This window comes from Zingiber officinale, chromosome 2B (genome assembly GCF_018446385.1).
Source record: "Zingiber officinale cultivar Zhangliang chromosome 2B, Zo_v1.1, whole genome shotgun sequence".
Taxonomy (NCBI): domain Eukaryota; kingdom Viridiplantae; phylum Streptophyta; class Magnoliopsida; order Zingiberales; family Zingiberaceae; genus Zingiber; species Zingiber officinale.
This window is the reverse complement of record NC_055989.1, coordinates 149,473,800-149,498,714: the sequence shown is the minus strand read 5'-3', so window position 1 is coordinate 149,498,714 and position 24,915 is coordinate 149,473,800. Positions and strand designations below refer to the sequence as shown.

Sequence of the window (24,915 nt, the reverse complement as noted above, 5' to 3'; positions counted from 1 at the left end):
AGAGTTGCTTCAGGCACCTGGGAAGGCTTCGGCTAAGTGGCAGTCCCAGGAGGGTGCCTGGCCAGTCACCCTATCGTCCAGGCACTCGGAGTTGCTCCAGGCGCTCGGACAGCCAAAACTTCATCCTCTTGCTTAGTTGGCACACTCTGGTTGGTCGGTCTAAGTCACAGTCCAAGCACTCTGGGGTGATCCGAGCACCCGAAGATGGATAAATTTTGCCAGATCGAGTTTCGACAAGAGCACGCCACATCAGCCCTGTGGGGACGTTTGAGGCTGGTTTTAAACACCCGAAGTGGGTTATGAAAGGAGGATTCGACCATCACCTTGAACACATTATTCCAATCATCTTTCGCTCCTGTGGCTGCTTAGAAAACACTTTTACGAAGCTCAAACACCACTCTGACAATCGAAGGCTCAATTCTTCAAATCTATAGATTGTCGGTACATTTAATTTATTTCAGTTCTTCAAAGTTGTAAATCTCTACTTGTATTATTTCGAACTGATAGTAATTGCTCATTGAAAGCATTCCATGAGTCCGGACTTTGGAATAAGAGTCGTCACAGACTTCGAACTAAGTAAATATTGGCTTTGTTAATATTGTATCTTTTCATCTTTTTCTTTTTTCCACTGCGATTACTTTTTACACAAATGTTTTTTGAAAAATTTGAAAATTACGAGCGCTATTCATCCCTCTAGCGTAGCGATCCTACAATATAGTGCATAAGGGATCCCATGCCATTATAGACATTTTAAGATACTAGAATGGACTAGTGTATTATCTAATTATTACTTTAGATGAGGATATATATATATATATATATATATATCTATATATATATATATATATATATATATGAACTAACTAAATTTATATAGGAAAATAAATTATATGTGAATTTTAGAAATTTTATGAAATTTTTCTAGATTTTATGAGTCGTTTTAGATTTGATGGGAGATAAAGAGGTAGGATATAAAGCTTGTTTAGGAATACAAGAACGACTGCCACCTACGCCTGGTCGAGTTCCTCCTTCCCTAACTGCGTTCTCGTTCGCCCCTCCTCCGCACATCCCTCCCCACGCGCTGACAGCTGCGATTTCCGCCGATAGCCATGGTTTCCACTGCAAGAAGGATCGCGTTGCATGTCACAGCACATCTGACCACCGTCCTCCTTGTCCACGACCTCCATAGCCTCCCTCCTCCGACGAGTCAGCGACTACCGGCCAGCAGCTTCAGAAGCTGTTGGACAGCGGCTGCGTAAGCGCCATTGCCGCCCAAGGAGGAATCATTGATGCCCAAACCACATAGCCATAGCCCGCCTGATTGCTAGAGCTCCTACAGTCACCGACCTCCACAGGTAGCAGCCACCATCGACCAACATTGGATGCCAGCAACTGCAGCTTAAGCATAAATAGCAGCCGTTGACTGCTGTTCACCTTGCTGCTTCACGAATCGTCCCTGCTAGCGTCTTCAAAATTGGAGTTGTCAAACTACAACTCCCAGCATATTTCATTTGGACTTGTTTGTCCAGCTTCAACTCTCAGTTTACTTCACTTTATCTTATTTGTCAACTCTCAGATCCTAGCTTACTCCATTTGATCTTATTCGTCAAGTTTCAGTTTCTAGCTTATTCTATTTGGACTTTGTCCGTAAAGTCATCCGCTCCCAACTAATTTCACTTGGACTTGATTCATCAACACCCAACTATGAGTTTCTTGTTTAGTTCCAACCAAGATTTAGTGTTTATGCCTGACTCACAATTAAATCTTCCATTACCAAATTTCAGGACTTAGTCATTATCTGACTCTCAACTAATACTTCACCACATGAATAACATGTACACTTGACATAAATTATTAGATCATAATTAATTTAATCTTAATCTTAATCTTATATCAATACTTTAGATTAAATAATAGGTCTAACGCTTGTATACCTGTATGTACCTTCTTCCATGGAGCCGATATTAAACATCGTTGATCCTGTCCAAGCGCTGAGTCGGTGGACACTGGGGACGTGGCGCTCTCCGCTGTCTTCGACTGGTGATGTGGATCTCCGGTGAACCTGCAAAGAAGCCGAGCCGGGAGGGGTTTCCCGGTGACGACCCTCCGACGCTCAAGTCAGGCAGTGAAGAAGGAGAGCAAGGTAACGCTACTGTGGCTACAGTGATGAGAATCGCATACCTCCGTCGAAGTCTGGGGGTCCTTATATAGGACCCCGGGGAGGCGCGGGCATGCTTTTCGATGCGTGCACGCTTCCCCAAACATACCTCAGTAAGATTGTGTCAGAAAAATATGTATAACGTCATTCCGCAATCGCCCGAGCATATCCCTGCTGTGACGGTGGAAACTTCCACCGTACATACTCTGTCCTCTCCGGTCGCCGACCATGCTGTTTGTCGGTGGCAGGTGTCTCGAGGATGATTGTTACTAGCTGTCCCTTTGCGCCTCTTGCCTGTTCCCGGTCCGAGCGGACCATTCACTCGGCGCTCATGGCCTCCGGGAATACGCATACCTCGGACGGGGGGAAGCCCTGCTCATTTGCTCGGATGAGATTGCGCCTTATTATCATGTGACTCGGCTGAGCGGCCTGTCCGCTCGGCCCAGAGACTCTTTTACCTTGAGCATCGGAAACCCGACCCCTGGTCGGGCTATCTTTCGTCCGGCCTGGGAGCCTCCCGGCCGGATGTTCAGTCGGCCGAATGCTCTGTCGGCTCGCCAGTCCTCTCGGCGTGATCTCTGTCTGCCCGGCACGACCTTGGGGTTGACCCTTTTGACCAATGACCTCCACGTGTCGTTGACCTCCCGCCAACGAGGGTCCCCCGTCCTTACCACCGGATCACATGCCTCCCCCTCAAGTCTAGTCGAAGGAGGTGCTAAGTCCAACTGACTGGACTATGAGTTTGGCCGAGCGACAGCCATCCTGCCACTTCCGAAAGTGTACCTCCGCTCGGCCACTATGGGGTCGAATAGCGCCGGTTGGCTAATTGCCGAGGGCTGCCCAACTGGCCTGTGATGATGTCCGCAGGATCTTCTCGGAATGCGTACAAATCTCTGCCATTATGGTTGAGCACGCGGGTTCTGCCTCGTGATGAGGCTCATTAAATGCCTTCCTCTGACCGAGTGCCATGCGGCGCTGTTGACGTCATCGCACGATCGCCGCCTTACGCCCGACGCGACGTTCACCGGTTTGAAATGGACGGTTGGATGCGGGCCTCGGGTTATGTGACCTGCATCCGACGGCTCGGGCGGCTCGAGCCCATCCTTATAAAGCTCTCATCGCCTTCTTCCACCGCATTTTCGCCGTCGCGTGCTCAGAAGCCCTCTCCTGCGCCCCTTGCTCCGGTGACCTCGTTCCTTGGCACTCCGGCGACCTCTTGCCCACTTCTTTCGATCCTCATCTTCTCTGTAAGGTTCTCGTGTTTTCTTTGTGGTTCTTGCCGCGTTCTTGCCTTCCGGTTACTGTTCCGTTCGTCTTCTCTAAGCCTTTGCGTTTTCTTCTGATCCCTGCCTCCTCCATTGTTTCGGCGATGGCTAGCTCTTCCCAGCCCGCGGACCTCGCTCTCGGCCTATGGTATACTACCATGGAGTCACGGTTCTATCGGCGGGACACCGAGAGCCTGATAAATGCCTTTGACATCCCCTCTGATTTCAAACTGATTTTACCCTCTCCTTCCGCTCGGCCACACAACCCTCCGCGCGACACTATCTGTTTTTTCCGCGAACAATTTACAGCCGATCTGTGGTTTCCTCTCCACTCCTTCATCGTTGAAATTTGCAACTTCTTTGGCATTCCGCTCGCCCAGTTGGTTCCCAACACTTTTCGTCTTTTGTGCGGAGTTGTGGTATTATTTAAGATACACAACATTCCCCTCTGCCCGGAAGTCTTCTATTATTTCTACTATCCCAAGAAGTCCGAGCCGGGCACTTATCTGTTTCAGGCTCGGCCCGGCTTAGTCTTTTTTGATAAACTGCCCTCTTCCAACAAACATTGGAAAGAGAACTTCTTCTTTCTTCATATTCCCGAGCGGCTCCCTTTCCGTACTAAATGGCAGGTCGGACCGCCCACCTCTCCCGAGCTGAAGAAGTATAAAACCCGACCGGACTACCTCCAAGCAGCGAATATGCTAGCCGGTCTGAAGCTCGACATCAACAAGCTCCTACTTGAAGGAGTGCTGTATATATTCGGTTTGAGTCCGAGCCGGACCCCCTCCCGAGCAGCTTTGGTAAGAAATTTACTTGTGAATTTGCCTTGAGTTCTAACTGATTTTCTTCTCTTTTCCTTGCAGCGAACATCGTAATGGAGTCTGTGCTGTTCGGGATCTTGAAGAAAAAAACGGCCGCACTCGAGGCAGCAGCGACCAAGGAAATGGAGCAGTTAGGCATTGCTCCGGTCGGCTCTCATGAGGGTGAGAGCGAGACAAATGCAGGGGAGTCGGTCGCTCGAGCTTCACCTGCGGAAGCGACTGGTGGTGCAACTTCCAGCAAGGGTCCTTCCGTTCGAGAGGATGACTCTGAGCCGGACGACGAACTCCCCCTCAACCAGAAGAGACGGCATGTTGAGATGTCACTCCATTCGGCAACCTCCGCAGTGCAAGCATCCGAGCGAACGGGCATCGCATCTCCCCGCTGCAAGGCGCCATCGATCGAGGCGCTCTCCTCCGACCGGACCCCCTCTCAACTAGATCCTCCTGCGACCCCCATCGAAGCGGTGTCGGTCAGCTCCCTTCCTCATGTACCCCGCCGAGTCCGCCGCTCGGGCATTCTGTCCTCGATGTCCAGCTCGACCTCCGATCCCTCGGCGTCCGCTCACACGACTCCGGGGCGGCGCCGCACTATTAAGGCCACCCTGCACCTCCCCACTGAGGCGTTTATGGCCGAGTCAGATCAGCCGACGGCTCTTGAACACATGATCACTATCAAGGGGCCCCTTGCTGAGATGTGGGCGGACGCCCGGGCCCGTGTTGCCATGATATCGCTCGATAAACTGGCTGACAGCCATATGCAGCAATCCACAGGGGTAAGCTTCGTTTCTGCTCTTTTATGCAGTCTTTCCGGTCGGCATTTTAACACTCCTGTGTACATCAGAGATGGGTGGAAGAGATCGCTGTCGCCAACCGCTTGGCTATGGTGGAGGAGGAGCTGAAGAGACTAAAGAGTCTGGGCGGCCCGTCTTCTTCTCAGGGCCCTTCATATGCCGAGCTACAGAAGGAGCTCGCAAAGACCAAGGGCCTGCTGGAGGCCGAGCGGAAGAAGACGGCTGACCAAGCATACATGCTGGCCCAGCTCGAACAGCAGGTCAAAACTTATGACCGCAAGATAGAACTCGCCACCACTCGGAAAAATACCGCGATCGCCGATCTGGACAAAAAGAATGTTGAAGTGAGGGCTCTGGAGCAACGGGTGAAAGAGCTTGCGGATCTGCTGGACCGCGAGAAGAATGCCCGCTCGGTCGAGGCGGCAGCTCTCAGGGACGATTTGAAGGCCCTGCAAGAAGCTCTCGACGCTTCCCGCGCCGCCTTCAAGGAGTACCAGGAGGTGGAGCCAGGTCGTGTCGCCACCTTGAGGCAGAAGTACATCTGCTCGGAGGAATTTGTTGAAAAGGTCTGCGACCGGATGGTCATTGCCTTCAAGTTGGCTATCACCACCACGGCGGACTATCTGAAGTCCAAGGGTCAGCTCCCCGAATCCGTGGTCATCCTTGCTACGGAGCATGCGGCGCTTCTCACCACCATTCCGAAGCATGTTTTCAATTATCTGGAATGAAGTGTTTTTTGTAATCCTTCTGATCGGCGAACTTATAATTTTGGAATGCCAATTTTTGCTCTATTAGCCTTTCGTGAAGTGTTTCTTGTAACTGCACCGCTCGACCTTCATTCCGCACGGAACTTCTGTTAGTTTTTCGTTAGAAGTGTTTTTCTCAACTGCGCCGCTCGGTCAAACGACCTTCATTCCGCATGGAACTTCCGTTAGTTTTTCGTTGATCGGCGCTGGTAAGCGCACGCCATTGTTTTCTCCCTGTCCTTAGGATCAAGGCTTGCTGATCATCGGCCCTAGATGTTGGGCCTCAGTCTATCTGCGCGACGTTGTCCCGTCCGGGGGGTTTATAGTCGCCGGTTCGACTCTGGAGTTTAATGTCGCCGCTCGACGGTCTTCGAGCCGAGGGGTTTATAGTTGCCGGTTCGACTCTAGAGTTTATCGTCGCCGCTCGACGGTCTTCCGACCGGGGTGTTTATAGTCGCCGGTCCGACTCTAGAGTTTAACGTCACCGCTCGACGGTCTTCAGGCCGGAGGGTTTATAGTCGCCGGTCCGACTCTAGAGTTTAACGTCGCTGCTCGACGATCTTCCGACCGGGGGGTTTATAGTAGCCGGTCCGACTCTAGAGTTTAACGTCGCCGCTCGACGGTCTTCAGGCCGGGGGGTTTATAGTCGCCGGTCCGACTCTAGAGTTTAACGTCGCCGCTCGACAGTCTTCAAGCCGGGGGGTTTATAGTCGCCGGTTCGACTCTAGAGTTTAACGTCGCCGCTCGACAGTTTTCAGACCGGGGGGTTTATAGTCGCCGGCCCGACTCTAGAGTTTAAAGTCGCCGCTCGACGGTCTTCGAGCCGGGGGTTTATTGTCGCCGGTTCGACTCTAGAATTTAACGTCGCCGCTCGACGGTCTTCGAGCCGGGGGGTTTATAGTCGTCGGTTCGACTCTAGAGTTTAACGTCGCCGCTCGACGGTCTTCGAGCCGGGGGGTTTATAGTCTCCGGTTCGACTCTAGAGTTTAACGTCGCCGCTCGACGGTCTTCGTGGAGTTTCGTCGTTCAGCAACAAATGCTTATATCCTTTGTCTTTTTTAATTTTTACTCCTGCAGCCAAAGGATACAGACGAACGAGGCATACATGAAATAAATTATACTGGCGCACCTTTTACCCCGCTCGGTACAGCTGGAGGTGGTTTGCGCTCCATGGTCGATCTAGCCGCCGTCCGTCCTCATCTTCCAGGAAGTATGCACTCGATCGGAGCTTCTCGACGACTCCGAAGGGCCCTGCCCAGGGAGCTGCCATCTTACTCACATCGCCGACCGGCTTCACCTTCTTCCACACTAGGTCACCGACTTGGAACGCTCTGGGAATTACACGCCTGTTGTAGTTCTGCTTCATTCTTTGCCGGTACGCCATTAGTCGGACGACTGCTTTAGCTCGTGCTTCGTCAACCAGGTCCAACTCCAGCTGCCTCCGCTCGACATTATCCTCATCGTAGCTCTGGATCCGATCGGACTCTACTCTGACCTCGACAGGCACGACCACCTCGCCCCCGTATACCAATTGGAACGACGTTACCCCCGTCCCCTCCTTTGGGGTGGTGCGGATGTCCCATAGTACGCCCGGCAGCTCGTCCACCCAGCTTCCTCCCATGTGATCGAGCGGATCCAAAGCATTTGCAAGATCTCCCGATTAGCTACTTTGGCTTGACCATTGCTCTGAGGATACGCCACGGAAGTGAAGTGTTGTTCGATGTCGTATCCCTTGCACCATTCTCCGAGCTCCTGACCAACGAATTGTCGCCCGTTATCCGAAATAAGCCGACGAGGAATGTCGAACCGACAAATTATATGCTGCCAGATGAACTTTTTGACCATCTGCTCGGTTATGCTGGCCAGTGGTTCGGCTTCAACCCACTTGGAGAAATAGTCGACCACCACTAATAAAAATTTCCGTTGTCCGGTCGCCATAGGGAAAGGCCCCACTATATCCATACTCCACTGGTCGAAATGGCAGGAAATAGAAGACGTCTTCATCTTCTCCGTTGGCTTATGGGAGAAGCTGTGGAACTTCTGACAAGAAAGGCAGGTAGCGACGGTCCGAGCGGCGTCTTCCTGTAGAGTTGGCCAGAAGTATCCGGCCAGTGGGATCTTCCTAGCCAACGATCGCCCGCCCGGATGACCTCCGCAGGATCCTTGATGTACTTCCTGAAGAATATATTCTGCTTCTTCCGATCTGACACATTTCAGCAGCGGACAGGAGAACACCTTCTTGTAAAGCTGGTCCCCAATGAGCGTGAACCGGCTGGCTCTCCTCTTCAGTAGCTGGGCTTCCTCCCGATCGGACAGTGTGGCTTCCGAGCGCAAAAATTCTATTATGGCCGTTCTACAATCGTTTGGGAACGTGAGGCCTTCCATCCGATCGATGTGTGCCAACAAGGACACCTGCTCAATCGATTACTGGATGACGATCGATGATATTGAGCTAGCAAGCTTGGCTAGATCGTCGGCTGACTGATTCTCGGCTCGGGGAATCTTCTGTATGACAACCTTGACGAAGTTATTTCTGAGCTTTTCAAAGGCCTCCGCGTAGAGCCGGAGCCTTGCGCTGTTTATCTCGAAGGACCCCGAGAGTTGCTGAGCGGCCAATTAGGAGTCAGAGTACAGTAACACCCGGTGGGCTCCCACATACCGAGCGGCTTGTAGGTCGGCTATGAGGGCCTCATATTCTGCCTCGTTATTTGTTGCCCGGTAATCCATCCAGACGGACAGACGTATCCATTCTTCTTGAGGAGAGAGCAGCAAAATGTCAATTCCACTCCCGAGCCGAGTGGACGACCCGTCCACAAATACCTTCTACAAAGCTTCGAGTTCAGGATTTTGTACCTCTGTTACGAAATCCGCCAAGGACTGCGCCTTGATCGCCAAGCGGGATTGATACTGGATGTCAAATTCACTGAGCTTCGTTGTCCACTTAATGAGCCGCCCAGACGCCTCAGGGTTTAGAAGTACTCTTCTTAGCGGGTTGTTTGTCATAACGATGATATTATGTGCCAAGAAATAAGGACGGAGCCTCCGTGCGGCCAGGACTAGGGCGAATGCGAGCTTCTCGAGACCAGTATAGCGGGACTCAGCATCTTTTAAGATATGGCTCAAGAAATACACTGGCTGCTCTTCTCCGCCTCCCTTTACCAGTGCCGAGCCGACAGTATGCTCGGTTGATGACGGATATATACGGAGCGGCTCACCCACGTTTGGTTTAGCCAGTACAGGTAGTGAGTTGAGATAGACTTTTAGCTCTTCGAATGTCCGGTCGCACTCTTGATCCCACTAGAACTTGGTGGCTCGGCGCAGGATCTTGAAAAATGGCAAGCTTCGGTCAGCTGTCTTAGAGATGAATCTTGACAATGCCGTTATCCGACCGGTGAGGCATTGCAACTCCCTCAGATTCCTAGGAGGTGGCATGTCTTGCAGTGCCTTCACCTTGCTAGGGTTCGCCTCTATGCCCCGCTCAGTCACAATATATCCCAGGAAGCGGCCGCCTTTTGCTCCGAACACACATTTTTGGGGGTTCAGTTTGACTCCATACCTTCTCAGTGTTCGGAAGGTTTCCTCTATGTCTGTACAAAGATCGGCCGCTCGGAGTGACTTGATTGGTATATCATCAACGTAGACTTCCAGGTTGCGCCCGATCTGCTCCCGGAATACTTTGTTCATCAGTCGTTGGTAGGTATCCCCAGCGTTCTTGAGTCTGAACAGCATCACGTTGTAGCAGTAGGTGCCGTCCGCAGTAACGAAGCTCACTTTGTCCTGATCCTCCCGAGCGAGCGACACTTGGTGGTAGCCCTGATATGCATCCAGCATGCATATCAACTCGCACCCCGAGGCAGAGTCTACCAGCTGATTGCTCCGGGGCAGAGGGTAAAAATCCTTTGAGCATGCCTTGTTTAGATCCCGGAAGTCGATGCAGACTCTCCATTTGTTGCCTGGCTTGGAGACCATCACCACATTGGCGAGCTAGCTTGGGAATTGCACCTCCCATATGTGGTCGGCCTCCAGCAGTTTCTCAACTTCAGCTCGGATGATGACATTCTGTTCAGTGCTGAAGTCCCTCTTCCTCTGCTTCACCGGCCGAGCGTCCGGTCGGACGTGGAGTTCATGCTGCGCTACGCTCGGCGAGACCCCTGGCAGTTCATGAGTTGACCAAGCGAAGAGGTCGCAGTTTCGCTGGAGACATCCGATCAGCTCCTCCTTCTGGCCTGCCTCTAGGTCGGATGCTATAAAAGTCGTGGCCTCCGGTCGGGTAGGGTGGATCTGTACCTCCTCTTTTTCTTCATAAACTAAAGAAGGTGACTTTTCAGTTATAGCGTTTACCTCGACTCATGGCACTTTCCGAGCGGATTTAGCCTCGGCTCAGACCATTTCTACGTAGCATTGTCAGGCTGCCAGTTGATCCACTCGGACTTCTCCCACCTAGTCTTCCACAGGGAACTTGACTTTCTGGCAGAAGGTCGAGACGACTGCTCGGAACTCGTTGAGTGCCGGTTGCCCCAAGATCACATTATACACGGAAGGAGCATCAACCACAATGAAGTTGGCGGTCCGCGTTCTTCTAAGCGGCTCCTCTCCCAACGAGATAGCCAACCAGACCTGTCCGACTGGCAAAACTTCATTACCGGTGAACCCATAGAGGGGGGTTGTCATCGGCAGCAACTCGGCTCGGTCGATTTGCAATTGGTCGAATGTCTTCCGGAAGATTATGTTGACCGAGCTGCCTGTATCAATAAAGATGCGGTGAATACTGTAGTTAGCTATTACCGCTCGGATAATGAGGGCATCATCATGCGGGACTTCGACTCCCTCGAGGTCCCTAGGCCCAAAGCTGATCTCGGGTCCGTTCGCCCGCTCCTGACTGCAGCCGACTACATGGATCATGAGCTGCCTTGCATGCGCCTTCCGTGCCCTGTTGGAGTCGCCTCCGGTCGGCCCTCCGGCGATGATGTTGATTTCACCCCTCGACGTATTGCCTCTATTCTCCTCCTCCCGAGCGGATGGTCGGGGTATTTAATGCGATGCCCGAGGAATGGTCCTGTGCTGCTGGTTATGCTGCCGCTTGGGAGATCTCCTTTCTATATGCCGGCCAGGACTTTGGTGCTGACATCGTCGATTCAGCGAAGGTGATCGACGGTGATAGCTCCTTGGTGTAGGATGAGTGATTGGGGGGAGGCTCCGACAGTCGCGGGTGTTGTGAGTTGCTGACTGATGGAGCGAACAAAACATGGGAGTCCATATCTTCCCTTTCGGTTTAGGTCGATCGGCCGCTACTTGTTGGACGGCGTGCAACCTCTGATGAGGACAGACTATCTCTGCGCGGGGTCCTTTCGGTGGTTGATAATTGGAAGGCGGCTTCCGCTCGGCATGAGCTGATGGCTCGGATGGTGCTTCATTTTTCCTCGCCATCTGAGCTTCCTCCACGTTGATGTACTCATTGGCCTTGTTCAACATGTGGTCGTAGCTGCGAGGCGATTTTTTGATGAGCGAACGGAAGAAATCACCGTCCACCAGCCCCTGCATGAACGCGTTCATCATAGTTTCCGAAGTGACCGTCGGGATATCCATGGCCACCTTGTTGAAACGCTGAATGTAGGCTCGGAGCGACTCCTTCGAGCCTTGTTTGATGGCGAACAGACTGGCGCTGGTCTTCTGGTAGCGCCTGCTGCTCGCGAAGTGATGGAGGAAGGCCGTGCGGAACTCTTTGAAGCTCGTGATGGATCCGTTCGGTAACCTCTGGAACCATCGTTGTGCCGATCCGGAGAGGGTGGTGAGGAACACCCGGCACTTCACACCATCTGTATATTGATGCAAAGTGGCTGTGTTGTCGAACTTACCCAGATGGTCGTCCGGGTCGGTGGTCCCGTTGTATTCACCGATCGCCGGGGGCGCGTAATGCCTTGGTAGTAGGTCGCGCAGGATGACCTCGGAGAATTGTTTATTGACCCGCTCAGGGGACGAGTCTGTCTGTGGCGTCTTGCCCTTCCTTGCGTCGCGGAGGGGCGCCTCATCGGACGAAGAGCCCCGGTCGAGATTGGCTTGCGCAACTTCCGAGGGCGTTTGGAATAAAGCCCGATGGAATGGTATCGGGGCGGGCGGGGCTTCCACCTGAGTGCCGCTTGGCCCTGTGTTCTGGCCCCATATTGAGAGCTGCTCCGGCCGGTCGTCTGGTGTCGCTCGACCGCCTGATGCTGACGTTGCTTGTTGCGCTATCCGATCGGTTTGAGCCTTTTGCTGTTGCTCGACTATCTCGGCTGCCCGCGCTTGGATGAGCGCGTCTAGTTCTTCGGGAGAGAGTATCACCATGAGTTGGCGTCCAGCTTCTTCCATCGTCTCTGCTCGGATTCAGGAGCGTTCCCACAGACGGCGCCAATTTGATCCTATCCGAGCGCTGAGTCGGTGGACACTGGGGACGTGGCGCTCTCCACTGTCTTTAACTGGTGATGTAGATCTCTGGTGAACCTGCAAAGAAGCCGAGTCGGGAGGGGTTTCCCGGCGACGACCCTCCGACGCTCAAGTCAGACAGTGAAGAAGGAGAGCAAGGTAACGCTACTGTGGCTACAGTGATGAGAATCGCATACCTCCGTCGAAGTCTGGGGGTCCTTATATAGGACCCCGGGGAGGCGCGGACACGCTTCTCCAAACATACCTCAGTAGGGTTGTGTCAGAAAAGCATGTCTGACGCCATTCCGTAATCGCCCGAGCATATCCCTGCTGTGACGGTGGAAACTTCCACCGTACGATACTCTGTCCTCTCCGGCCGCCGACCATGCTGTTTGTCGGCGACAGGTGTCTCAAGGATGATTGTTACTAGCTGTCCCTTTGCGCCTCTTGCCTGTTCCCGGTCCGAGCGGACCATTCGCTCGACGCTCATGGCCTCCGGGAATGCGCATACCTCGGACCAGGGGAAGCCCTGCTCATGTGCTCGAATGGGATTGCGCCTTATTATCCTGTGATTCGGCTGAGCGGCCTGTCCGCTCGGCCCATAGACTCTTTTACCTTGAGCATCGGAAACCCGACCCCTGGTCGGGTTGTCTTTCGTCCGGCCTGGGAGCCTCCCGGCCGGATGTTCGGTCAGCTGAATGCTCGGTCGGCTCGCCAGTCAGCTCGGCGTGACCTCTGTCCGCCCGGCACGACCTTGGAATTGACCCTTTTGACCATTGACCTTCACGTATCATTGACCTCCCGTCAACGAGGATCCCTCATCCTTACCACCGAATCAATCATTAATATAACGGATCTATATTTTTTTTTCAAATTAAATAATGGGCGCCAACGCCCACCAAAAACATTACCAGAAATGTTTCTAAAAAAAACTGGTAAGTGATTTAATTAAAAAGTGCTTTCAAAAGTGCGATATGATATTTTATTAAAATGGTACTTTTACAAAATTTGTATTACAAGGACAAATAAGGAAGATGACTAAAAATAATAAATAGAAAAGTAATACAGATATTATATATTATTTAATTTTTTTTCTTTTTTATTTCCCGACCTATGGACTTGCATCATAGTCTTCCCTTTGAGAGTGATTAAGTCTTCCTTTCAAAATCATTATATTTTTATGGCTAAAAAAAAATAAGATACAGATGTTTTATATGGTTAAAAAAAATTCAATTTTGTTTTCCGATTTATTTCCGACGACTTGAGTCAAATGGCGGGAGTCATTAAGTGTCAAATCAACTCCAAGACCTCGCTATCGATCGTTGAGTCCACGACCAGCTCTGGGCCTTGGGGAGATTTACCGTCCGCTAAGGAACAGCTTGCACGACGGATACGTCAGCCAACCCGCCGAGCTATGTTTCTGGCGTGTGGTGATGCGTAGAAACTTTGTGTCGTGTTTGGAGTAGAAAATAATATCATAGATAAATTTTTTAATTCGCCCACTGTATTTCTATATTTTCAACAGGGAGCACAATTGATATTCCTTATGTGAAAGAAAAATAAAACTTTTGCCACTACTATGTTTAATTTTTCAAAATCCTCTTGATACTTTAAATAAATTTTACTTCGACCACTCATTCGTAACAATCGAAGCAATGGGAGGTGAAATGAAAACTGTTCTAGATTCTATAGAAACGACGCCCCTGCTTTGCCACGGCGTTTGCATACCGGAAGAGGAAGAAGATGGATTCCAGATTTTGGTGGTCAATCCTCCACGCTTTCGCCATAGCAACCGCTGGAGCTCGCTCTCAGTCCACTGACGCCCTCGGCTTCCTCTCCATCGACTGCGGCATCGAGCCCGGTTCGTCCTACGTCAACCCCGTAACCAACATATCCTATGTTGGCCTAGAATCGAATAGGACAGCACACTCAAAGCACATAACACACAAGAAAAAACAAGAAGAATAGGACAAATAGGAACTTCACTTATGAAAGGAAACCTTACAATGAGATGCCTTCTACATGTCTCTAGGACTCTTTATATAGCATCACATATGATAAGAGCACGAACACAAGATCCATAAAAATAGGATCTAGATGAGATCCATAAAAATAGGATCTAGACCAAGTAATAACTAATTATCAAGATAATAAAACATAAAAAAAATGACGTGGAGAGGATTATTTCTCACATTACTCCCCCTAATCCTGACATGATTGTAGATCACGGACGCCGAGTAGTTGTCGCATGGCAGCTAACTTCACTCCTGGTAATGCTTTAGTTAACACATCGGCCCGTTGTTCTCCGGTATTAACGAACTCCACCACAATCTGTCCCTTCTCAATGCATTCTCTGATAAAATGAAACCTTGTATCTATATGCTTGCTTCGACCATGGAATACCGGATTCTTCATGAGAGCTATGGCGGATTTGTTGTCAACAAACAAAGTTACCGGTTTTGGCTTTACACTTGTTAATTCACTGGCAAGGCTCCTCAACCACAAAGCATGGCAGGCCGCAGTTGTGGCTGCCATGAACTCTGTCTCACGAGATGAAAGCGCCACTGTCTTCTGCTTCTGTGAGTTCCAGGACACCAAACTTTCATTAAAATAGAAAGTCATTCCATTTGTGCTTTTCCTTCCATCGAGATCGCCGGCTAAATCACTGTCCGAGTAGCCGAATATACCAATTTCCTGGGATCCCTTTATGTAAACAAGCCCAAAATAAATTGTACCTTTTAAATACCTGAGAATCTGTTTGACCACCCTGTGATGCATGATTGTAGGTCTCTCCATGTATTTGCTCGCCATTCCAACAGAATATGACAGGTTCGGCCGTGTGTGAAGCAAATATCTCAGACAACCAACAATGCGCCTGTACTCCGTGGCGTCAACTGGAGTCCCTTCCAAGTCCTTATGCAACTGTGTCTTGGGTTCCATTGGATGCTTTGTGGCATTGCAGTCTGCCATCTTGAATTGAGATAGAATTTTCTTGGCATAAGCTGATTATCTAAGTGAAATTCGGTTCTTCTGTTGCTCCACTTCAATCCCTAAGTAGTAGGAGAGAAGACCCAAATCACTCATCTCAAATTCTGTCATCATTTGTTGTTTGAACTTGTTGATTTTCTCTGTGCTACCTCCTGTCACGATGAGATCGTCGACATACACTCCAACAAGTATACTTGCTTCTCCTTCACCTCTTGTATATACTGCATGTTCTTGAATACATTTTTTGAAGCCGAGCTCTACCAGACTCCTGTTCAGCCGCATGTTCCAAGCTCGTGGAGCCTGCCGCAGTCCATAGAGGGCCTTGAATAACCTGTACACCTTATGTTTCTGATTTTGTACCTCAAACCCTTTCGGTTGAGAGACGATTTCTTCTTCTAACTCTCCGTTAAGGAATGCTGACTTCACATCTAGATGGTGTACCTCCCAGCTTCGATTCCCTGCAAGTCCAAGAATGACTCGAATAGTATCAAGTCTAGCGACCGGTGCAAATACCTCTTCAAAGTCGATGCCTTGTCTCTGTACATAGCATTTAGCAACTAATCTTGCTTTATACTTAACAACTTTCCCCGCTGAATCTTTCTTCAGTTTGTACACCCACTTTAGGCCAATAGGTTTGTGGCCTAATGGGAGCTCAGTTAGGGTCCAGGTCTTGTTCATCTTAATAGTTTCCAGTTCTTCCTCCATTGCTTTGTACTAGCAAGCCTCGGTTGCAGCCTCTTGGTAACAGGTCGGCTCTTCAGACATCATCAGCATTACCTCATTTTCTTCTTCATCAATACCAACCACTTCCTCAGTGTTGGCATATATATCGGCAATGGACCTAAACCGAACTGGCCCTTCATGAGAGTCAGGTGAGGTAGTTGTATGGGTACTCGATGATGATGTAGATGGACTTGATGCTCTTGTCATGGGTACCACTGCTGTTGCTGGTGGTGCGACATCTTCTGTTCCTGCCTCAATGTCTGCTACAACAATCACCTCGTCGGTGTCGAGTGCATCCTCCACCATAAACTCCGGTAAGTTTTCTTCATGGTTAGCACCTGCAGTCCATGTCCATTCACTATTTTCTTGAAATACTACATCTCTACTTACTTGTAGCTTGCCATGCCTTGGATCAAATAGACGATGAGATTTGCAACCTTTCTTGACACCCAAGTATACCATGGGTGAACTTCTGTCGTCAAGTTTCTTCAGGTGAGGGGTTGTATTTTTCACGTATGCAACACAACCGAACACTCTCAAGTGGGCGAGATGTGGCTTTCTCCCCATCCAGGCTTCAAATGGGGTACGGTCTCCTAGCGCCTTAGTTGGGAGATGATTTAGCAGATAGACAGCATGCCTAACTGCCTCTCCCCAGAACCTTGCCGGCATATGTGTACCCTTGAGGAGAGATCTTGCCATGGCCATCACAGTGCGATTACAGCGCTCTACAATGCCATTCTGTTGGGGTGTGTAGGGAGCCGTAAAGTGCCGCTCGATCCCTTCATTTTCACAGAATCGAGTGAACTCTGTGGATAGAAACTCACCGCCACGGTCTGTCCGAAGTGTTTTGATCTTGTACTCAGTCGTGTTCTCCGTCACGGACTTGAATTTCTTGAATGCTTGGAATACATCTTTCTTTGCTGCCAATACAAATACCCACATCCATCTTGTACAATCATCAACAATCAAAAAGAAATATTTGTTACCAGCCAGTGTACTTGGTGAAATTGGCCCGCAAATATCAGCATGGAGAAGTTCCAACGGCTTTGTCGCTCTGAAGTTTGCTTGGTGCGGGAATGGTGACCTTGCATGTTTAGCGACCACACATACCTCGCAAAGCTTGTTCGGCTGGGGCAATGGAGGTACATCAACTGACAATTTCTTCTCCCCTAACAGCTTCAAATCGTGAATATTGACATGTCCAAGCCTTGTGTGCCATAACCAGGTTGGGTCTTCTAGGCTTGCTAGGAGACAGACTTGCTTGCATGTCTTCAAGGTTACCTTGTACAAGCGATTTTGTGTTCGCTTTACCCGCATCAAGAGCTTCCCGCTCCTATCAATCACCTTCATGATATCTTTCTCCATGTGCACTTCGTTCCCAGTTTCTGTCAATTGACCGAGACTTATGATATTACTACAAAGTTTCGGAATGTAGTATACCTCGTGGAGAGCCTTCCGATCGCCATTCTTGCATTCGAACACAACCGTCCCCTTGCCCATGATCTCAATGGTTGATCCATCGCCAAATCTCACCCTCCCGGTGATGGTTTCATCTAGTTCTTGAAACTTCTCGCGATGGCCAGTCATGTGGTTGCTGCCACCGTTGTCAAGGTACCAGACGTCTTTATCTTCTTTCTTAACGCTGCGGTACATCTCCGGTAGCAACCTATCTTCACTGAGTAGAATGGTATCCTGCCACTCACGCCTAGTGTCAGACTCCTCGTGGGACACGGTCATCATCAGTGCCGACTCTTCATCGGTGGCACAAGTGAGGTGAGTCTCATCATCACGCCGCTTGTTGTAGCATTCGGACGCATAATGCCCCATTTTCTCGCAATTGAAACATTTTATATGTCTCTTGTCTCGAGTGCCACTGTTGTTGCCGCTAGTCCCTCCTGCACTGTCTTGGCGTTGCGTACCACGACCACGACCGCGCCCTCGCCCACGTCCACGCCATTTGCCACGACTAGGGCTGCTGGACCCACGCCCCTTTCCTCCTGACGAAGTGTCCACGTTGCTCCCCTTCTGTCGCATTTGCCATTCGGCATGAGTTAATAGGAGCTCACCTTCAGTGTCGTTGGTGTTGCTGCGTAGTCGTAGCGTTCGTTCTTCGTACGCCTTCATTCGCCCTATAGCCTCCTCAAATGGTATAGACTCAAGGTCGTAGAATTGCTCAATACCAGCAACAATAGGAAAGAATTTATCAGGGACAGAATCGATTAATTTTTTTACCAACGAGGAATCTTCAAGCGTGGCACCAAGGGTGGAGAACTTGCTGCTTAGGGCGCTGAGTTTGCCAGCAAACTCATCAATCGTTTTGGTCTCTTTCATCCGGAGAGCGTCGAACTCGCTCTTCAATGTTTGTACACGTGCCTTCTTCACCCGATCACTACCAAGGTACCTCGTCTTGAGGCTGTCCCAGACTTCCTTCGCCGTCTTCTTTGTTGCGATCTGGAGAAGGATGTCTTCGGGGACACACTGCAGGATGTATGCACGTGCCTTTTTGTCCTTTTTTGCATCCACCTGGGCTCCTTCCGCTGGCTCCACCGCCTCCCAGACTCCCTGGGCATCAAGGATCGCCTCTGTTTTTATTGCCCACACAGTATAATTGTGAGGACTTAGCATCGGATAGGGAAATGACACTCCGCCGTTCTCCTTTACTGGGATGCTCGACATTTTATGGAATCGTAGATTCTTGGATGTCTTATACTACCAATGCTCTGATACCAGATGTTGGCCTAGAATCGAATAGGACAGCACACTCAAAGCACACAACACACAAGAAGAAACAAGAAAAATAGGACAAATAGGAACTTCACTTATGAAAGGAAACCCTACAATGAGATGCCTTCTACATGCCTCTAGGACTCTTTATATAGCATCACAAATGATAAGAGCACGAACACAAGATCCATAAAAATATGATCTAGATGAGATCCATAAAAATAGGATCTAGACCAAGTAATAACTAATTATCAAGATAATAAAACATAAAAAAAATGACGTGGAGAGGATTATTTCTCACATCCTACGTCTCCGACGCGGACTTCATCGACACAGGCATCAACCACAACATCTCCGTCGCCTATATGGACGACTTCAAGTCGCCTCGGTTCCGCACCCTCCGTGCCCTCCCCAACGGCACCCGCAACTACTACACCATCCGGTCGCCGGCGGTGGCTCGGGGGTCCAAGTACCTCCTCCGGGCGTGGTTCTTCTACGGCAACTACGACGGGCTCGATAGCCAGCCGCTGGCTTTCGACCTCCACCTCGGCTTCAACTACTGGGACAGGGTGAACGTGATCACCACGGATTCATTGTACTGGACGGAGACCATCACGGTGGCCACCGCCGAGTATAGTTCAGTAGGCAAAACCTAAGAATTATTGAATGAACAATTATCAAATACGATCTTTTTCTTTTAGGTACTTGTCAGTGTGCTTGGTGAACACTGGCACGGGGACGCCGTTCATCTCCGTGATCGACTTGCGGCCATTGAAGGACAGTCTCTACCCGATGGCAAACGAGTGGCGGAGTCTGGTGCTGATCGGGCGGTCAAACATGGGAGAGGAGTCTAACTACACCATATTATTATTATTATTATTATTATTATTATTATTATTACCCTCTCTTATATAACATATAATTTAAAAAAATTATTTTTGACGCTCAGCTAACTTTTAAACAAAAATTTAATTAAACATTATATATCTGTGTAATTTTATGATTTTTTTTAAAAAGTATTAGTAAAATTTGTTTGCATAGTAGCTTTATTTTAGCACAAATTTAATTTTGTTTAAACATTATGTATAAAAAATCTTAAGTAATTCTTGAAAATTATTAGAAACCTTGACTTTCTGGAAAATATAAAACAAAAATTATTTTAATAAAAGTTATTATATCATTTTTTATTATTTTAATAAAAAATTATTTTAATAATAATTCTGCTATGATAGAATTGAAATAAATGTAATTTAGATGAAAAATAGGATGAAATATTATTTATTTTTTTTAAAAAAATAATAAAATATCCTTATACGATAATATTAATCAAGAATATTCTTTTAATTTGTTCACTCGTTTTATAATTTTAAAATCTGTTTAAAGTAATTTCTTTATTATTTTTGGACTAAACTGGTAAACTGTGCCTCGCGCTTCCTTGTCTAGCTATCCGGACGACCCGATCGATCGGGTGTGGCCGCCATGGAGATCCTCGGAGGGGAATTGGAACGACGTCTCCACCAACTCCACTGTCCGAAACCTTCCTCAGGACTCGTTCGAAGTACCCTCCGTCGTCATGCAGACCGCCGTCGCCCCCATTAACTCCTCCAGCATCGTCCTCGCATGGGATCCCATTCCCGGCTACGTCAACCAGTTCTTCCCCATCCTCCACATATCCGAGTTTTTTAATCTCTCCGGCACCAATCAATCGCGACAGTTCAACATCTACGTGAATCGATTCCAGTGGCTGGGGGATATAATGACCCCCCTTTACCTCTACTCGGACTCCGTCTACGATGTCGTGCCCCTCCCTTCGTCCCCCACCTATATCATCTCCCTCGAGGCTCTCAGCAACTCCACTCTCCCGCCGATCCTCAATGCCTTCGAGCTCTACACCACCATGAGCAACACTTCCGTGCCATCAGATACTGGAGATGGTATGTATCCACTTTCGTTCCTTTGCGCCTTTTGCCCCCTCTCTCAGTTGCAGTGTAACAGGGAGGAATATGATGCCCATCAATTGCTTGATGGAATGTTCCTGAAAGGGCTGAGGCAGAGTGGGCACGGAAAAAGAAGTTCCAACTCAAATTCTCACCTTCACAACAGTGCACATTAGCGTGAAAAATGTAGCTTTAGATGCTCACGAAAAGCTCAAACCTTTATTATTTTAAGTTGTTCAAATTTTCCTAAATTTGATATGTATCTCAGAAAAAAAACTTAATTATGATAATTGGTATTGGAAAAGAACCAAAACAAATCAGCATAAAGAGAAAAAACTTTAGCTCGAAAACCATAGATTGAAACAGGTGTTGGGATTGGAAGGTACATATGATATTAAGCAGATTGATCTTTATTTCAATGGACTCTGCTGATATGGTATTGTTGGGAATTTTAGTGCTGATTGTTTGTTTAGTATTTGCTTTGGGGTGTGCTATTCCTAAATTTGCTTCTGAGCAATGTCATTAGCTTATATTGCTGATTATTTTTCTCTTTTTTTACAGTTGATGCCATGACAGCAATCAAGGAGCGGTATCGGATCCAGAGGAATTGGATGGGAGATCCATGCTCCCCTAGTGCTTTTGTTTGGGATGGACTAACTTGTGATTATAGCTTGTCAAACTCTCCAAGAGTCACTGCTTTGTGAGTTAATATAACTCAAACTATTAATCATGAAATATCGGGACTAATCGTTTGGAAATTCTGTAATATTCTTATTAGTCACTATTGTTCTGTAGGAGTCTGTCATCAAGTGGGCTGACGGGGGAAATAACCAAATCTTTTGCTAGTCTTAGTGCACTTCAAAACTTGTAAGCCTACTCATCGCTTGCTATTTGTTTTCCCTTTTCCTTTCCGTATTCATTGAATATGGTAAACAATCGTTAACAGTCTTCGATAGTTGAGGTCAATGTCAGGCCATACAAGCATTTGTTGTGAAACCATGAAACATTTTAGGAGGAATTATTATCTAACAATTGTTCTTTAATATCTTTTTTTTTTCAGGGACTTGTCTTATAACAATTTAACAGGGTCAATACCTGATGATCTAGCAAACTTAAGTTCTCTCAAACTACTGTAAGCATAATTCTTAAAACTTCTTTCACTATTCGGAAAAGGTAGAAAATGTCTTAACATTTCATGATTGTTTGCAGTGATTTGACAGGCAACCAGTTAAATGGATCAATTCCTTCAAACCTCCTTGAAATGGCACAAAATGGATTGCTTACCTTAAGGTTTGTGTTACGTTTAAGTTTAGGTCTTTTCATTTTTCTTTAATGATTCATAAGATGAAAGGTCTCGCTTGATCATTAGAGAGATCTAGGCATGGAGTCAAGAAATATTAGGAGTTTAGCTGTTTAAACTTAGGGTAATAATTTGACATTAAACTTTGTTCAATTTGTTCTTGAACTCGACAGCTTCTTTCCTTTTTTGGTTGGAAAATTCTTCATAACTTCATACATATTGTTAACCATGAAGCAAGTTATGATCTCATGCAGACTAGATGAAAATCCACATCTTTGTAACAATGGTACATCGTGCAATGTGATGCCTGCACCAAAAAAGAAGAAAATATCAATACCGGTGATTGTGATTCTTTGTATATTCCCGTGTTAATACTTCTTGCAGTGATAGTCATAGTTTGGAGGGTGAGGAAAACGCAAGGTGAGATTTATGTGACAAACTCTTGTAGTTGTTCAGTAACAGTAGACCATCACCCATTTTCTAACTCTCATTATAACACTGCAAAACACAGTCACACGTAGTGATAATCCATACTCAGACGTGAGCAAAGTGAGCCTGAACAGTGCAAACACAGTCACACGCAGTGATAATCCATACTCAGACATAAGCAAAGTGAGCGTGAACAGTGCTTCTGAGATAGGAATGTCTAGAATGACTGAGATTTTCGGACCAAGGGCAAGATAAACACGAGTTTGCTCAACTCTTCCCTCTTAAAACTGTCATAATGGTTGTTAAGGTTCAAGAATGTCGTTTGCTTCAAATTCATGCTCGTGTAGCTTTTTACATGTTATGACTTGTGTGAAGGGAAATAGTATTTGGTGGAGTTTAGATGATACTTTTATTTTCTATGGCAAAAACTATTGTATGTTCTACCATTTCAACTTGAAACAAGCATCTTGTATTTTCACAATATCACGTCTCTGTTACAGAAAAAGCTCCCTAGTTTGTTTCTCCTTGTGTTAAGATACTAGTTCCTCAATCCTTAGCAATAACGCTTAGTGTAGCCGATCCTCATCAATACATTGTTTTAGCATATTTGATAATGAAGATCATTCAAATTCTGAAATGAGACTTGTGGAAGCCAGTGTTTTCAAACACAAATCTCGGGTTTGAACTGGTCGACCTCTGCATCCTGGTTTCTGCGGTGGAGCTGATCAGAAAAAATGCTTTCAGTCTGATCCGATTTTTAAAAAAAACACTGGTTAAGAGTTTCACATGTATCAACTGAAGCAGGATTTAAACAAAGAGGGTGGGCTCAGCTTTAGCATCAAGTAGTCTGTTTGCTTCACATTACAATCAAGAAGGTTTACTTTTGGTACTTGAATATTTATCAGAGTTTAAATGCAACATAGAAAAATATTTTCTAGTCGTATGGAAATGTAGCTAAATTAGAGTGATTTAGAAATCTTTGAAACACTAAAAATGTTGGAAAACAAAATAAACTAGTAAAAGACTTATTCTAAAAAGTAAGAACTGAACTTGCTCAGAATGAAGCAGACTTTGCTACCTCTGAGCTGCTTTTGCTCGGCTTTCAGACTCCAATCAGTCACCGTCACAATGATTTTAGCCCCCCCTTTTTTTTTCAATGAAACTAATTTTATTTATTTTACAAAAATCCTGTAATAAAGTTATCCGGACCATGGTTTGTCGGAATGGTCGTGGTGGCTATCGCGGACACTATCGTATGTTCCAGTTCTAATATTATTTCATGGAACAGTCACAGCATGGATTTATAAACAAATATATATATATATATATATATATATATATATATATATATATATATATATATATATATATATATATATATATAATGAACCAATACATTAGTACATTAATGAGAAAAATATAATGATAATTATACTTTATCAGAGCTAATATTATGAATAGTGATGGGGAGGAACCAAATCTTTATTATATTCTCCTTGAGTATATGTTGATTAAATTGATCTCTAATATATGAGAGCTGATATAAATTAGTTTTAAATTGTTCATGTGAATATTCATTTGATTAAGTTAACGAATGATGTTGAGAATTAGATGATTGATTTTGTAATAATATTTCATCACGACGATTGTAACATCCAAAACCTTGATACCCAACATAACTGCTAGTATCACTTGACGATTCACAATTACGATCATGATGTCCAATATTACTCTCAAGAGATGTCGAACAATCAAGAATTGCATTATGTGCATTATCAAAAAAACCCTCAAATTTATAATGTCAAATTCCACATATATAGGATGGTGAATAATTAGATGATCCATCATATGAATAGAATCTTGTTTGATTTCTACCATGGTTTCAATATCAACCTGATTGATTTCCAATTGGACCATGTCCAATATCTTGAGACTCTCAATTTTAACTTCTTAATCTATAATAATTTTTACTGGAATTTGCTGGTTCCCTCTCAAAGTCAAATATTTTATATGTTCTTCAACACTCAAATGTTGTTGCGAAGATCCAATTGAATGTTCTTTATTATCGGCATCCGGAGATTCTGATAAACTTGTCAAAAAGTGGTGTTTCTCCATCCTAGGCTAATATCCATGACCAGTATCTTATGTTGCATAATAATTTGTATGCCCTTGTGCCCATGTCATACCTGTGTCATGCCAATCATCTTGATGACTTTGAAGGATCAGTCGATTGATCGGAAGGATCATTTGATGAAATAGTAAAAATTTTGGAATGTTCACTGAATTAGTGGGATTTGATCAGGTGGTGGCTCAGCTATATAAAAAGCCTCAAGGTTTGAGGCTCATCATCAATTTTTTTATAAGAACCAACTCTTCTACTTCGTGCTCTCATTCTCTGTGCTAAGATCAACTTTGAGCAAGCCTTCACGCCAAGAGCAACGCCGACAACAAGCTTCAATCACCACTCTACTACTGTTGGAAAACTATATTTTTCTTACATAATTAAATAATAGTAAAAATCGTTACTATCTCTTCCATTTTGCATTCGATCTCTCCTTTCTAAATTTCGATTGAGATTATAGTGAATTGTCGATCGAGATTATAGTGAATTGTCGATCATGGATCTTGGAG

At 46.8% G+C, this 24,915-nt stretch overlaps 1 protein-coding gene across 1 annotated transcript; it reads left to right on the top strand.

The window, feature by feature from the left end:
* The first annotated feature begins 20,042 nt into the window (after positions 1–20,042).
* LOC122047788 (putative leucine-rich repeat receptor-like serine/threonine-protein kinase At2g19230) lies at positions 20,043–22,768 on the top strand. Its single transcript, XM_042609264.1, has 7 exons — positions 20,043–20,552; positions 21,117–21,255; positions 21,351–21,422; positions 21,616–21,687; positions 21,765–21,845; positions 22,110–22,275; positions 22,367–22,768. The coding sequence occupies exons 1-6, from the start codon at positions 20,192–20,194 to the stop codon at positions 22,225–22,227; spliced, it is 843 nt and encodes a 280-aa protein (XP_042465198.1). The 5' UTR covers positions 20,043–20,191; the 3' UTR covers positions 22,228–22,275; positions 22,367–22,768.
* The last annotated feature ends 2,147 nt before the right edge of the window (positions 22,769–24,915 follow it).

Excerpts from the sequence above, each read along its gene's own strand:
- LOC122047788 (XM_042609264.1), top strand. The coding sequence starts at position 20,192 with ATGCAGACCGCCGTCGCCCCCATTAACTCCTCCAGCATCGTCCTCGCA. Across the intron at positions 20,553-21,116 it reads GCCATCAGATACTGGAGATG|TTGATGCCATGACAGCAATC; the intron begins GTATGTATCCAC and ends CTTTTTTTACAG. Across the intron at positions 21,846-22,109 it reads AATGGATTGCTTACCTTAAG|ACTAGATGAAAATCCACATC; the intron begins GTTTGTGTTACG and ends GATCTCATGCAG.